At 57.8% G+C, this 14,588-nt stretch overlaps 3 protein-coding genes across 9 annotated transcripts in view; 2 read left to right on the top strand and 1 right to left on the bottom strand.

The window, feature by feature from the left end:
• Positions 1–2,751, top strand: part of LOXL3 (lysyl oxidase like 3) — a 32,869-nt gene extending 30,118 nt beyond the window's left edge. For all 6 annotated transcript variants that reach the window (XM_061583787.1, XM_061583788.1, XM_061583784.1 and 3 more), the window contains exons 13-14: positions 1,956–2,067; positions 2,207–2,751. In XM_061583787.1, coding sequence (XP_061439771.1) covers positions 1,956–2,067; positions 2,207–2,280 — 186 coding nt within the window. In that variant the 3' untranslated portion in view covers positions 2,281–2,751. The remainder of the gene's footprint in view (positions 1–1,955; positions 2,068–2,206) is intronic.
• A 1,036-nt stretch (positions 2,752–3,787) lies between these two features.
• Positions 3,788–8,628, bottom strand: HTRA2 (HtrA serine peptidase 2). The gene is given in 9 exon segments (XM_061583789.1): positions 3,788–4,650; positions 4,768–4,863; positions 5,349–5,421; positions 5,654–5,762; positions 6,024–6,056; positions 6,252–6,446; positions 6,742–6,946; positions 7,330–7,445; positions 7,448–8,628. Coding segments are annotated over 9 exon segments (1,653 nt in total). The 5' UTR covers positions 8,108–8,628; the 3' UTR covers positions 3,788–4,484.
• AUP1 (AUP1 lipid droplet regulating VLDL assembly factor) lies at positions 8,006–13,155 on the top strand. 2 transcript variants are annotated; one of them, XM_061583792.1, is made up of 12 exons: positions 8,006–8,170; positions 8,268–8,405; positions 8,510–8,660; positions 9,415–9,602; positions 9,686–9,758; positions 9,973–10,046; positions 10,287–10,353; positions 10,583–10,691; positions 11,010–11,150; positions 12,232–12,377; positions 12,562–12,650; positions 12,804–13,155. In XM_061583792.1, the coding sequence occupies exons 1-12, from the start codon at positions 8,106–8,108 to the stop codon at positions 12,850–12,852; spliced, it is 1,290 nt and encodes a 429-aa protein (XP_061439776.1). In that variant the 5' UTR covers positions 8,006–8,105; the 3' UTR covers positions 12,853–13,155. The 2 variants fall into 2 exon arrangements, with proteins under 2 accessions (XP_061439776.1, XP_061439775.1); XM_061583791.1 differs by having other exon boundaries at positions 12,199–12,377.
• The last annotated feature ends 1,433 nt before the right edge of the window (positions 13,156–14,588 follow it).

Raw genomic sequence — 14,588 nt, 5'->3', positions numbered from 1 at the left:
TCACAAATGACCTCAAGTTAAGCATATTCCAGAAATCATTCGCCCTTGATGCAAGTGGTATGCATGATTGCTGTCAGGCTGTTGCTTCTCCAGAAATATGGCCAAGTGCTGCGACATCCAGGACGCTCCCAAGCGACAGAGTTCCCCCTGGAAGGACCACTCAGCCCGAGGTTGCATCCTGCACCTGGATCAGCCACTGTTCTTGCCAAAAGCCCCACCAGATAGATAAAAGAAAGCCTCTCTCTGAAAGTCGTGATGTTGGGTATTCTTTCAGTATTAAGTTTTCTGACATTTGGCTTCAGTACACGCTAGAATGTAAATCATTTGTATTTTGCAGGTGGCATGTAATGGTATTTTACATTTGAACAGTCATGGCATGTAAGGTGGGACATTGGATGCCTCTGCTGCCCAAAGTGAAAGGGTGTGCATGTTCTTGCTCAAAGCAGCTGATTGGCTACAGGAAATACTGCAAAAGGCAAAGTGTAATTAATGGAAGGAATTAGTTGCCATAAAATGATGTTGGCCATTAGTTTAAATGACTTTTTTAAAAAAAGGATTACAGCTCTTCATGCAAGAGGATAAAATAAATGTTTGCTAACACAAACCGCCCTGGACTCCTGCTGGAAGGGCGGGAAATAAATAAATAAAATACTGCAAGAGCTTCTTGGACCTCCAGGTTCAGAAGCAGTGAGCCTCTGAATAATACCAAACACCTCCTTACCCTTACACCTTCAGGAGTTCATGGCAGAGGTGAGATGTGAACTGAGGTCAATGGCTCCAGCTCTACAGGAACACTCTGCCTCACTCTGCCGGTGCCAAACAAATAGGCGAAGGGGCCACATCTTCATAGCTGGCCTTGGAAGCATCTGCCAGGCTACTGGTGGAGACAGAATGCTGGCACAGAAGGAGATACCTTGGTCTGAGCCAGAAGGCATTCCTCTCTTCTCCCCTGGCGGCAGGCAGATGTCCTTTGGCCACTGGAGTGGTTACATGGCCTGGGGCATATAGACTGCCTGCAAGCTCCAAGGTTGCTTCCATTGGCCACATTAAGCTCCAGGGGGTGAGCAGGATGGGGAGGGAGCTGTAAACCAAGCCCCTGTGAAAAACAATGGAAAGAGGTGGACATCTTTCACCTGGAGAAGAGATGGTCCAAGATCCCACCCAACTCTGATGCCAGGCAGAGGCATCCCAAACGATGGGGAGGGAAACAGAGCTGGGGTTGCAAGTGAAGTGATTTTTCTTGTGGAGGGTTAAATCCCAAAAAACTATTTGACTCCTCAGATCTCCACAAAGCATGACTAGGAGTAGTTTTAAACTCAAGAGAAGTGGTGTTGAATGACACAGCTGGAGGAAACATCAGATAAGTTTAAGACTGCTTATTTTTATTAAGAAAATAGAAAAAAAGAAGGCAGCAGGCTCCTGCGGTTGATCCCAGGTTGTGTGAAGGAAGCCTTGTCAGGCCTGAGCACTCCATTAACCAACTTCACTGCAGTTGCCATATTCTGAGGGGCAGGAATACTCCCTCCCTCCACGCCGCAGCACAAGCTTCTGTGCCACTTGCCGGGTCCAATATCCTTCTCACCTTGGTTGCCTTTATCATAAGCAAACAGGTCAGGATCCAGACTTACAGCTGAAATCTTGCCTGCAAGCCCCGTTGAATTCAAGAGTTCTGAGTAAACAGGGCTGACAGTTACAAAAACAGCATTCGCAGAGTCTTTTGTGTTTTTTCTCTGCACTCCCCCCCCCGCCCCGCCCTTCTGTTCTCCAGGCTAAACGCTCCTCCTTCCTCCCATTTTTCCTCAGCAGCTTTGCCTTCCCTGTCTCTGCCTTCCTCGGGACTTGTTCCAGTTTGGCCACTACACCCCTCCTCTTTACAGCATAGGCAGGCAGGGACCGGTGCTCGGCCCAGGGCTCCCTCTGCCCTCACTCACCCTTCCTTCCTTCCTGCTCTCCAGGTGGTGATTAACCCCAGGCACGAAGTGGCAGAGAGCGACTTCACCAACAATGCCATGAAATGCAACTGCAAATATGATGGGCATCGCATTTGGGTCCACAGCTGCCATATAGGTACCAGCTGGTTGGCTGCTGTGGGGCACTGTGAAAGAGGAGGGATGTGGGTCAAAGAAGCCAACAGCGGGAGAGGGGTCTGGGATCTCCCTATAAGGGGGGCAGCAACAGCTCCTCATATCCTTCTCTTGTGCTGCAGGTGATGCTCTCAGTGATGAGGCCAACAGGCGCTTTGAACAGTACCCGGGACAGCTCAATAACCAGATTGTGTAGGCCAAAGCACAAACGCCAGTATCTTGGGCACCGTCTTGCCAACACCAGCTGCACGGCTGAGGAATGGAAAGCGGCATGACAGCATCTGCCCACTGAATCGTGGAAGCCCACAACAGACAGACGGCAGCTCACCTGGAACAGCCCTGCCCTGCCCAGCGCAAAGAGGTCACTCAATCGAGGGGAGGGGAAACAAGAAGAGCAGAGTCACTCACCAAACACCCCCCCCCCAAAAAACCCCAGGAAGCCGGACACTCCTGTCTACAGATGGCAGCATCTGACCTTATGCAAAGCCAAACTCGCAGCCTGGGGTGGAGGGGAAGGCAGGAAGGGGAAGGCAGTCTCCTTGCACCACTCAGGGCTCTCCTTACTGCTGGCTCCAGAGCGCCTCCTGCTTTTGCTCGCCTTCTGGTGCTCAAGAGGCTGCGGCCACATCTTGCTTCCAATATATAAAGTTAGTTTCCTTTCTCCCAACTTACCTGCTAGCTGATTGTATGAGGGGCATCTCAGCTGGGCGGCAGAAAAGGCGGGACCTGCCAGCCATTGGTAGCTGGATTTGTACAAGGTGGTGGGGGTCTGCCCCAAGCTAGGAGTGTCTCCCACCCTGTCCGGGGAGGGGGAGCCCAAGCCCTTGCAGCTGCCCCTCCTGGGGAGACACTTGCTCCGGGAGTGGGGGGATGCTTGTAGCCCCAAGTGCTTGTGCAGATCGGGGAGGGGCAATTGAGGCAGAAACAGGAGCAGGCATGAACAAGGCATTGAGAACAGCCAGGGCCAGCTGTCCCCCCTCCCAGCTATGTGAGAAATGGTGCCCAGCCCTGTGGTCAGTCAGTCAGAGAAACCGCTGGCCTAATTCCTTTTCATCCTCCCCAACTGTCCACAGCCTGCTTTCTTTTCTGCCTGGGCTCAGCAGAGGAACAAATTCCACTGCAACAGATGAAAGGAGACGCCTGTGTGGGGGGCCGGCCCCAAGAGACTCAGACCCCCTCCCTGCGAGCCACAGCCCAGCCCCTAAAAATAACAACCCTGCCTGGCTTCCTGGGGCTTAGCAAGCCCCCCCCCCGTTCAAGGTAGCCTCTTCAGGCTCTGCAGTCAGCTGTGAGCACGAGTAAGCACACACACCCTTGGCAGAAGCCAACACAACAAGGAAGAAGAAAAGTAGCAACTATAGAACCACCACTAGGTCTAAGGTAGCCCACCTGTTTGATCAGAGGGATGGCAGTGCTGTGACAGCCTCCCTCAACACAGTCCTTGCTAGGGGGTGGAGTGGGGAGAGGGCAAGAGCAACCACATTTCCCCAGTGAGAAGTGCAGCTTAGCAGCCTCTGCCAGAGCTGCTGATGGCAAGAGTAGCCTTTGGGCAGACAAGATGGCCGGGTTACCCTGTGAGGCAACCAGGCACCAATGGCCCCTCCCCAAATAAAGGCAGCAGCCATCGCTGCCCCTGGAGGGCCCCGGGCAGCTTCCGAATAAAGACTCAAGCACAACCCCAAGCCAGACACAGCAACCCCCACTTGTAAAATGTGGGATTTATTTATTTGAGCAAAACTGAGGGGGAGTGGGAAAGGCCACGGTGCACATCCCTCTCACCTGCCTCTGCTACCAGCCCTAGCAGCGGGCTGAGAGTTGTCGCAGGACAGGGTTCTAGTCCTGGTTGTAGTCCTTCACGGCACGCAGGAGGGCAGAGGACTCCATCCTATCAACAGCACCACTGCCCCCTTTCCTCCCAGTCTCCACTTCCCCCTCCCCTTAACGCCACCTTCTGCAGCCAGAGACCCCATCCTCTCTCTCAGCCGCTTCTCCGTAGCTGACAAGAGAACATTCTTATGCATTCCCACTGCACAGTGCTGCGTTCCCAGCGAGTGGAAGGCACAGGGGTGGGAGGTCGGGCCAGCTGGGCCCTCTGGTCTTGGCTTGCCATGCGATTCTGAGCATGGCGGGGAGGGGGGCAGCCTGTGAGTGAAGCACCCAAGAAACAGGCAGCTGAGGTCACTTGTCCCTGAAGGACCCGCACCATGAAAAAGGAACTGTTTAGCAACTGAACAAGTCATCCATCAAGCTGCCTTTCCGCGCCTGCGGGGCTGTCGCCAGCCCCTGCTATTGGGCACAGGCAGCCCCGTCTTCTACGGGAGCAGAGGTCAGCGTTGGTCCTCTCCGTGTTGAAGGTGAAGTCTGTTTCCAAGCAAGGACCCAAAATGACACCCCCACCTCCTATTCAGCAACTTCTGGAGTGACGGTCAGCAGCAGGGCCTCATAGCCACGCCGTACCAGCAGGGTGAGGTGCGCCTGGCTGTGCACTGCCTCATAGACGTCCTCTGCCCGCCGGGACGCCTTCCCATTGATCTCCACGACCACGTCACCTGCCTTCAGACCAGCCCTGGGCAAAGAGGGAAGTGCAGCACGAATGAGGGAAGAGGGACAGGCGGGGGACGCCACGGGTGACCTCCCCTCCCCTCGCCTCCCACCCAGACGGAACTCAGACCCCAGAGCTTACTGATGTGCCGGAGAGCCAATGATCACCTTGTGGATGAGGACCCCATAGGAGATGTCGGGGAAGGTGGGATCCCTCATCCTCAGCTCAGACAGGATGCTGGGGGAGGGGGGAGAGAGGGTTACAAGGTCAGCTCAGCAGGTAGAAGTGCCAGGGACTTGGAGGGAACCACTGCCCTGCCTTGCAAGGAGGCAAAGGCACCCAGCTTGGGGAAGAGGACCCAGGAGGAAGCAGAACCCTCCCACCCGCATGCAGCAGCTCAACCGCAACGGACGCTGAACTCTCATGCCCCCCCAAAGGGCCCAACAGCCTCCTCCTCCGACAGCCCTTGTCTATGTTTGCAAGATGCCTGCAGGCTCTATGCCATCCTCAAACTGCTGTGACCCAGCCCACTGCTGAGTCCCATTTCACAGAATGGGGGACTGAGGATAGGCTCTGCTGCTTCTGAGCAACCAGGGATGAGAGATCAGATTCACGTGGTGCACTTTGGGAACCTGTTACCTGCAGATGCAGGGTGGGGCTACAGAGATGGAGATACACACTGCCACACGTGGGCCCCAAAGGATCCAGCACAGAGCCCCTACCTGGATGTCAGGGTCAGCATCGTCACCCCAATGTAGCGCCTCTTGCCCTCCTCCGTGCTGCTGAACCAGGAGTCTGCAGGGAGAGAAGCCAGGGCTGTCACGCCATCACCAGAGAAAAGGAACCTATGCCCCCCAACATCTCCTTCTCCTACCGTGCACCCTCCCTCAGGAGCAGAAAGCCCAAAGCAGCAGTAAGCAGCAATGCCCTGCTTGGGGAGGCATCCCCTGCTTCCCCCCCACCCAGCCTTCCTGGGTGAGCCCAGTCCCACATCTCTGCCTCTGGCGAGGGAGGAAAAAATTCTCACCCTTGCGCCTCTTCTCCTGCTCCAAGAAGTCTCTCAGCCTGTCAGAGGGGATGGCAAACGAGATCCCAGGGGTCACCTTCATGGTGTTCACACCAATCACCTCACCGTCCTACGAAGAGATGGGGCAGCCACCAAGTTAGCTTTCATGGGGGGGGGGGTCAGGAGGCATGCAGGCAGCATCTGGTTTCAGAGATCTGCAGATCCCCCCATCCGTAACCATGGCAATAGACAGAGGGCCTGCAACTGGCGAACTACGGATCCCCGCACCCCAAGTGGGGCTGAAATACTCCCCTGGCCAGAGCCGACGAGCGAACTGCCCGCCTGTGCATGCAGAACCACCGCAGCCCACCCCAAAGAATAAGGGACTTACAAGATTGACAAGAGGTCCCCCGGAGTTCCCAAACTGCAAAGAGGGAGAAAGACCGTGTCACTCGGAGCAACTCGACGCCGCCCACAGCCCCTCTGAGATGGAGACAGGAGCCCAGGAAATGCTCAGGGCTCTCCCACGCCACAGGAGCAGCACCCACGCTCTGGAGCAGGCCATGGAAAAGCCCCCAAAGGCTGTCCCCCCCCCACATTGCATACAACACGTCCTTACGTCAATTGCAGCGTCTGTCTGGATGTACTCCATGTCAGAAGCGGCCAAGCCCAGCTCCCGGCCCCCCCGCTGGGCTGAGCTGACGATGCCAGAAGTAATGGTGTTCCGCAGGGCAAAGGGGCTGCCCATGGCAACCACAAACTCCCCCTGGCGCACGTCAGAAGAGCGGCCCAGGGGCAGCATGGGCAGAGGGTGCTGTGGGGAGAGAGAGAAAGAGACCTCAGCACTGGGATGCAGGCTCAGCTCCGGGAGAGAAGCCCATTCCCGCTCTTGTGGGCACCTTAAAGGACCACCTGCCAGCCCCCCCCCCGCAATGCACCCGCTCCTGGCTTGTAGGACAGGTTAAGGTGGGCTCTGGGAGGAGCTCCTGTAGGGTCCAAGAGCCGCTACTCCCCCAGCTCACACAAACAAGGGAAACCAGCAGACCTCCACCCCCTCCCCACCAGCATATGTGCCCAGGACCCCGGCCCCTCCTGCTGGAGAAAGTCACCTTAGCGTCGATCTTGATGGCGGCAATGTCTGCCACCTGGTCCACTTGCCGCACAACCGCGTCGTATTCCTCCCCGCTGGCCAGGCGCACCCGCACCCGCCTCCGGTTTGCCACCACGTGGGCATTGGTGACAATCAGCCCGTCTGCAGACACTACAAAGCCGGAGCCGTTGGAGATGGGCACCTCCCTGCCGGAGAACGGGTGCCTGGGGGAAGGGAGGAGGCGCGGCGGGTGGGCAGCGGCACAGGGAGCCCGGGGAGACCCTCGCGACCTCCGCCCCCCACGTACCCCGGCTCTGCCAGCACAGCAGGCCCGGCATCCGGACTAGATAGGCCCCTGAGGCCTGACCCACCCACGGGGCCGCTCCGGAGATCTTGCCCGCGAACGGCGCAGCTCCACAGGGCTCTGAGGGGCGGGGCTCTGAGGGGCGGGGCCACTTCAGCCACGGAGCTCCCTCCCCCTGAAGCTCCCGCGGCGGTGGCGGCGGCTACAATGTATCGCGGCGGCCTGCGAATCACCGTAGCACCCCTGGTAGCGGCCACCGTGCCCGTGGCCAGGGCCCGCCCAAGCCCGCGCTGCGCCTCGTACCTGCCCAGGATCTCGATGTACACCAAGGCCGGCGCCGTCCGCTCCACCACGTCGGCGATGAAGTTATAGGTGGCCCGCGGGGAGCCCGGAGCAGGCGGCGGCGGCGGCGAGGAGGGCACGGCGGCGCGCAGCGGATGGAGGGCGAGCGAGAGGCAGCCCGCGGGGGCCCCCCTCTCGCGACCCCCCCAGAGCAACAGCGCCCCCGCCACCCCCCCGCCACCCCCGCCGCTAGCCATGCCCAGCGCCGGCGCGGGGAGGGGCCGAAGGAAGGGCCAGGGCCGGGGCGGCTACAGCTACAGCTGCGGCTCCCTCCGCCGCCGCCTCGCCCGGCTAGCAGCCCCAGCGCCGAGACCCCTGCCGCGTGGGCGCGCTCGCCCCACGCAGCCCCCACGCACAAGCCCAGCCGCGCCGCCGCCATGCCCGCTCTCCCGGCTCGATCGCCCGTCCGCCGAGCAGCCGCCTGCGCTGCCCCGGCGCTGGCTCCTTCAAGCAGCCTGGGGCGACCGAGTCTTGGCGCGGTGCACGCCGGGAACCGTAGTCCGCCGGGCCGGAGGAGGAGGCGCCTGCGCGCGCATCGAGGCCGGGGCCAGGAGGCCGCAGAGATGACGCGCTTCCCCCTCCGAGCGGGCCTGACCGAGATGGCCGCTGAGGCCCGGGAGGAGAGGGAGGCCCCAGCCACGCCAGGCCCCGCCGCCGCCTCTCGCTGAAGGGGCGCCGAGCCGCAGAGAGAGAGAGACGGACAGGCAGGGAGAGAGGGAGGGAGACCGGGCGCCGCCATGGACCCCTCGCCGCCGCCTTCCGCGGCTCCAGTCGAGGCGGGCCGCCTCTTCGACTCGCACCGGTGGGTGGCGGAGGGGCACGGGAGGGCTCCGGGGCCGCCGCCCCCCCCGGCCGCCCCAAGCCCCGCTCACCGCCTCCCTCTCCCTCCCCCCCCCCAGGCTCCCAAGCGACGGGCTGCTGCTGCTGTCGCTGCTCGTGTACGCGCCGGTGGGGCTGTGCCTGCTGCTGCTGCGGCTCTTCGTCGGCCTGCACGTCTTCCTGGTCAGCTGCGCCCTGCCGGACAGCGCCCCGCGCAGGTGAGGCACCCGGGCCTGGGCGGAGGAGGGAGGGAGGGGATGCGGGTGTCGCTCTGTCCCTCCGCCCACCTGCCTGCCTCACCACCTCTCCGTCCGTCCCGCAGGTTCGTCGTGCGCGTGATGTGCTCGGTGCTGGGCCTCCTGGTGCGGCAGAGCGACCCCCGGCAGCGCAGCCTCCGTGCCCGCGTCTACATCGCCAATCACGTCACGCCCTTCGACCACAACATCCTCCACCTGCTGGCCTCCTGCAACGCGGTGAGGGCTCCGGGGGGGGTGCGCTACAGTCGCACCGGGCTCCGTGATTCTGGCTGTTCAAAGTTGCGGCACCCCGCTCTGGGTCCAGGGTGGGCAACCAGCGCTAACGCTAATAATAACAACCGGGCCAGCTGCTGCCTCGCTCTCCCGGCCCGTCTCCCCCAAGCGAGTCTGCCAGAAGGGTCGCTTGCAGGGCCAGGGGAGGAAGGCCGGGACTGGCTGCAAATGTCTTCCTCACCGGTGAGAGGGACGAAGAGGGCTCTGTGGAGATGGCCCGGGGGAGCCATGTCTTTTCCCTTCCCCGTTCTGAGCTGAGAGGCTCTTCTGTTTAGGAGCTCAGCAGGCGCACCAGATTTCTGTTTTTCGTTTATAAAATGTGTTCTAGGAAGGTTATCAGCTTGGCTTTTTGAGCCACAGGCCTTTCCTTTCCTTTTTGCTATAAAGCAAAGAAGGTGGAGGATGTTGCTGCCACAACAGACAGTGGCAGCCACCGACTTGGATAGCTTTAAAAGAGCATCAGATAAATCTGCAAAGGGGGGTAAGGCTACCGGCAGCAACCAGCCAAGACAGCCACCCTCTTTCCCCAGCATGGTAAAGCGTATGCCTGTGAATGCGCACGTTCTTGTGACTTGCTTGGGGTGCGAGTCCTTGTGTTGGCTTCTCCAGTGTCAGTGGGTGCCTCATCCCCACCAGCAGAGGGAGGGCCATAGCAAGGGCGTTGCATGCAGGGCCTAACCGGTGCCTTCCACAATAGCCTGCACTGAATGGCACCTCTGGCTTCATCTGCTGGTCCCGGGGGTTCCTGGAGGTGGGGGGTGCAGAGAGCAGAGCTGAGCTGCTGGAGTCCCTGAAGGCTTACTCCTCCCAGGGGGGCAATCCGCCCCTGCTTCTCTTCCCCGAGGAGACGACCACCAATGGCCGCGTGGGCCTCCTGCACTTCAGGTGAGCGGGACTTGGAGCCGGGAGGGGTGGAGGGTCAGAGTCTCCCGCCTGGCCTTGCTGACTGGGCTGTTCCCCCTTTCCAGCTCGTGGCCATTCTCCATCTTGGACAGCATCCAGCCAGTGGCGCTGCAAGTCCAGAGGCCTTTTGTTGCTGTGGTGAGTGTGGGGTGGGAGAGGGACATGTGTGTTGACTGGCATTGCTGCCTTCCGCTGATCCCCCTCCCCCAATTGCTGTTTACCACGGTGGGCTCTTTGGGGGGAGGCATTTGTTTCTCCCACATCTAGGGCAGGGCTTACCCTTGCAAGAGCGCACACACACCCTTGGTTTTTCACAGCTTTCTTTTTCTCTTTTTTCTTCCTGCGGAAAAAGAGTGTGGTTGGCACCTCCTGGGTCACTGAGCTGTTGTGGACTTTCTTTGTGCCATTCACCATTTATCAAGTAAGGTACTAAAAGTCTCTGCTTCTTTGTGCACTGGGGGGGTGATGGAAGGAGAGGGGTGTTGGCTCCCACAGAGGAGTGGCAACCTGTGGGCATTGCTGCCCCTCTTTCTGCATCTCTGTGAAAAGGAAGCCTTTACCCAAGGGTGAAGTTGGGCCTCAGTTTGGGAGAGAAAAGTCACCTTGATGCTTTGGGTGCACCCAAATCTCTCTCTGCAGCTCCTTCCTTCCTTCTCTCCTTCGTAGGTGGCTGCCAATGGTGTGCAGACCTGCCGAAGAAACCCGCGAGGAGTTTGCCCAGCGTGTGCAGCAGGTAGGAGTGGAGGCCTCAGGTGGGGGTGGCTTCCATGTCCTGCTGGGCTCAGGACAGGACAGAGCAGCTGACACAGCCATAGTCTTGGCCTGGCTTGTGCTCTATTGTTCTGGGCAGCATTGGACGTAATGTGTGGATGTAGGTGATGCCTCTGTCCACCTGGCCTGTTAGAGCCTGGATTTGGGAGCCTCCCACCCTGAATCCTGGCCTGCATCTCTCCTCGTTGCAGCTCCTGGCCTTGGAGCTGGGTGTGGTGTCCACTCACCTCACAGCTGCCGACAAAGCAGAACACTTGAAGCGACTGCGCCACAGACCCCCGGTGCCCTATAGCCCCCCCGGTGAGTAGGTGGGGATGGTGTGTGTGTGTGCTTGCCCGCCCTCTCTGCTCAGAGCTTCTACCCAGTTAATGCAAGAACCACCATCTCTGTAGGTCTGGCTGCATCCGGGGTGAGCCTGGAGTCCTGGGTGCTCCTTTTCTCTGCTGTGCTTGGTCACAGCTGTGCGATTCAGCTCTCTTTGTAGGAAGGAGCGCTCAGGAGGAAGTCCCCCCACACGCTCAGCAACTGCTGGGAGAGGATCTAGGCTTGCACGGGCAGCATTTTCCACAGGAGTCTGTACCTCACCCACTTCTTTTCCCTCTTGTACTTCTCTCTCAGTTCCAAGCCAGCCCTTGGGGGCCCCCTTCCGGCCTCCCCCCACCGCAGCCTCCGCAGAGGATGTGCGCTTGATGGACATGGCCCAGCACGTCAGAGAAGTCTTGCCTCATGTGCCCCTAGCAGTCATCCGCAAGGATCTAGGTGAGGGGTGGGTTGGTACAAAAGCAGTCAGATGAGGTCCCAGGAGGGTTATTTGCATGGCTCAGTTCAGGTCACAGTTGAGGTCCAGGCTGCTGCTGGAGGAAGAGAGAGACTGAGAAGGAGAGAGGCCTTAAAGCGCAGGAAAGCTATGGGGGGTGGCTAAGCATCTTCCTCTCAGGAGGTCGGTGGAGCTTCCCGGACATTCCAAATGTTGTGGCTGCTGTCCACGTTACGTGTCCACGTGCCTTAGCGAGCTCTGTTCAAAGTCGCTTTTGCAGCTTTTCATAGCTGGGCCCTAGAAAAAGCGGAGCAAACCCTCCGGAAGCCCAATAGGTGTGGCTACTGCAGGTCCCTTTTGGCTAGTGCCCTTTGCCACTCCCATGGCCAGGGCACCTTTGGAAACTGTTTGAAACTGTGTGCGCGTGTGTAGATGTACGTACCAAAGGATGGGTTCACATTTAGGTGGGTGATCACTGAGCCCCTTTAAATCACCGTCATAGTTCAGTATTTTTTGTTAAAACAATTATACGAGCATAACAGCTGCAATAAGAAAAATGAAGTAGAAAGCATGCGTTCTGTGTGTTTGTGCGTGCATTAACTTCCTATTTTTCTGTGAGGTTTTCTTCCCATTGGTTAAGGTATTGCAGTTCTTAAGCTGTGGAGGATAACGCTATCAGTAGCTACCAGCCACAACGGCTACGTTCTGTCTCTGCTGTGAGATGTAGTATGCCTCTGAATACCAGCCTTTGGGGTCGCAACTGGGGAGAGTGCCGCTGGTGCACTCACGTCTTGCTGTAGGCATCTGTTGGCCAGAGGGTGCCTGTCTAAATGGGCCTTTGGACTAATCCAACAGGACTCCTCTTACGTTCTTAAGCAGATGATGGTTGTTCCTGCTGCTTCCATTACCTGAGGGGGGGGGGGGCGAGTTTACATACAGTCAGTAGAATACGGCATCGGATCAGAGGAGATGGTTAAGAGATGCTGCTCCACCCCTGGGATCGAGTGTTTGGGGAGTGGGGGCTTTGCTGTAGCTCCCCTCCCCCGCTAGATATGGCCTCGTCTCTCCCCTTCTCTCTTTCAGCTCAGACTAACTGCGTGGACGCCACTATTGCCAACCTACTAGAGGGGCGGGTTCCCTTCACATCCAGCGAGGTGGAGACAGAGGCCTCCTCACCAACCGCGTCTGTCTCCAGAGGTCACTACCTCGCCGCCTCTTCCATGGCCATGGTATCAACATGCGTTTAAGAGGAGTGCGAATGAAGTCGTGCTCTGTGTGCGATGCTTGTGTGTGTGCGCGTGTGTGTTGGCTGTGTATTTGAGAAGAGGTGGGCTGGAGCGGAGGTCTCTCTGGCAGAGAAGCCGTGATCTTGGAGTCCTTGTCCCCTGTTGAGCTCTGTCCTCCCTCATGCAGGCCCCCGTGAAGCTCTTTGCCAGATCCCCAGAGGCAAGGCACCTCTCCCTCCAGGAGCGGAAGCAAGCACTCTATGACTGCGCCAGGAGGTGAGGCTGTGACCGTTGCCCTGCCAGGGAGGGAGCAGCCCCTGCGGGCAAAGGGCCAGGACCATCTTACCTTTGTTCCGGCTGAGCGCTTCCACAGGCCCTCAGGAAGGGCTCTGCCGCAGTATACTTGAGAGGCTTGTCTTGCCTTCGCAGGAGATACACGGAGAAACACGGGGTAGCCTGCAATGAAGGGAGCCGCTGACCAGCTTGACCAGTGAAGGGAACCGCTGACCAGCTTGGTATCTTGGACTTGTGGCCTGACTCACCGTGGATCTTTGTGGGGGTGGCTGCTCCGCTGGAGCTGATTAGGATTTGCACATGTGTCTGGCCTACCACTGAGCGGTGCATGCGCACGCCCTCTGATGCCGCTGCTGGCGAGAAGGAGGGTCCCAGACCATTCCTGGGCCTGGACTCAACATGGTCTTGCAGCACAGCCAGGGTCAGGAGCCGACATCGGGGGAGGGGGAAGCTTTCATTATCAAAATAAACGTTACTCTAATTCTCATTTGCGTGGACGCTCCTTGTTTTGCTGCTGTTGATGCCTGCAGTGAGGAGAGGCGCTGGAAGCTCAGGCGGGGGACATACATGCAACCGCTTGCTCTGCCCCTGCTGGGAAGGCGGGAGCTGCCCTTCAGTCTTGCATCTTGGAGTGCCCAAGCAGCCTCTGGCGCTGCCCTCTACGCCCTGCTGCTAAGGCGATGGGTCCCAGTATTGTTGGTCAGCATGTTGGTCTAACATGCGGCTAGCCTTTTGTGCTTGGGAATAGCACAAAAAAGTGTTTTGAGCAGCTAGTTTTTGAGTCTTGCTGCCTATCTTGAGTCGCTGTCGCCTGTTTCTGCGTGGTGAGAGTCTGCCTTAGATTTCTGCGTTTCACAGGGATGGGCCAGCGGAATTGTACCTCTCTGCAGCTCCTGCTTTTGCCTGCCTGGAGAAGTTCTTACTGGCAAGCGGGGTGCTCTTGATTGCTCCATGGTTCTGGTAACTGCCTGGGCCAATCTCACAACCTACGGCCGAGGCCCTGGAACTTGGTATGTGCTGAGCTGGCCCTTTGGGGTCTCTGGCGAACACAATGAGGCAAGCGCTCTCATAGCGCCAGGAAAAGAGGAGGCAATGAACTAGAAATGATTTGTGAACCTGCTGTGTACTCTGTTTAGGGGAATAGGTGAGTCCCTCCCCACTGTTTGATCTGGCCCTTTGCCGTGGCAAGGCCGGCCTCCTGATCCAGGGTCATGAGGAAGGAGTGGGTGAACTCCCTAAGACGTTGGCTTAAAGGACATACTTGCTTCTCTGCTCTTATTGTGCCTTCAAGTTGATTCTGACTTATGGCGATCCTATGAGTCAGCGACCTCCAAGAGCATCTGTCATGAACCACCCTGTTCAGATCTTGTAAGTTCAGGTCTGTGGCTTCCTTTATGGAATCAATCCACCTCTTGTTTGGCCTTCCTCTTTTTCTACTCCCTTCTGTTTTCCCAAGTATTATGGTCTTTTCTAGTGAATCATGTCTTTTCATGATGAGTCCAAAGTATGATAACCTCATTCATCATTTTATCTTCTAGTGATAATTCTGGTTTAATTTGTTCTAATACCCAATTATTTGTCTTTTTTGCAGTCCATGGTATGCATAAAGTTCTCCACCACCACATTTCAGATGAGTTGATTTTTCTCTTATCCGTCTTTTTCACTGTCCAGCTTTCACACCCATACATAGAGATCGGGAATACCACGGTCTGAATGATCCTGACCTTAGTGTTTAGTGATACATCTTTGCATTTGAGGATCTTTTCTAGTTCTGTCATAGCTGCCCTCCCCAGTCCTAACCTTCTTCTGATTTCTTGACTGTTGTCTCCGTTTTGGAATAAGGCTATCAATGGCTACTAGCCATGACTATGCTCTATCTCCATGGTCAGAGGCAGCAGGCTTCCAAATACCGGTTGCTGG

This window comes from Rhineura floridana, chromosome 9 (assembly GCF_030035675.1).
Source record: "Rhineura floridana isolate rRhiFlo1 chromosome 9, rRhiFlo1.hap2, whole genome shotgun sequence".
Classification (NCBI taxonomy): Eukaryota; Metazoa; Chordata; class Lepidosauria; order Squamata; family Rhineuridae; genus Rhineura; species Rhineura floridana.
The sequence above is the reverse complement of the archived record's forward strand: the minus strand, read 5'-3'. Positions and strand labels throughout refer to the sequence as shown.

What these genes read in the sequence shown, in the direction of transcription:
- AUP1 (XM_061583791.1), top strand. Translation starts at nt 8,106, where the DNA reads ATGGACCCCTCGCCGCCGCCTTCCGCGGCTCCAGTCGAGGCGGGCCGC. An exon ending in CCGGACAGCGCCCCGCGCAG is followed by an intron (nt 8,406 to 8,509) that starts GTGAGGCACCCG and finishes TCCGTCCCGCAG; the next exon opens with GTTCGTCGTGCGCGTGATGT. An exon ending in GTGGGCCTCCTGCACTTCAG is followed by an intron (nt 9,603 to 9,685) that starts GTGAGCGGGACT and finishes CCCCCTTTCCAG; the next exon opens with CTCGTGGCCATTCTCCATCT.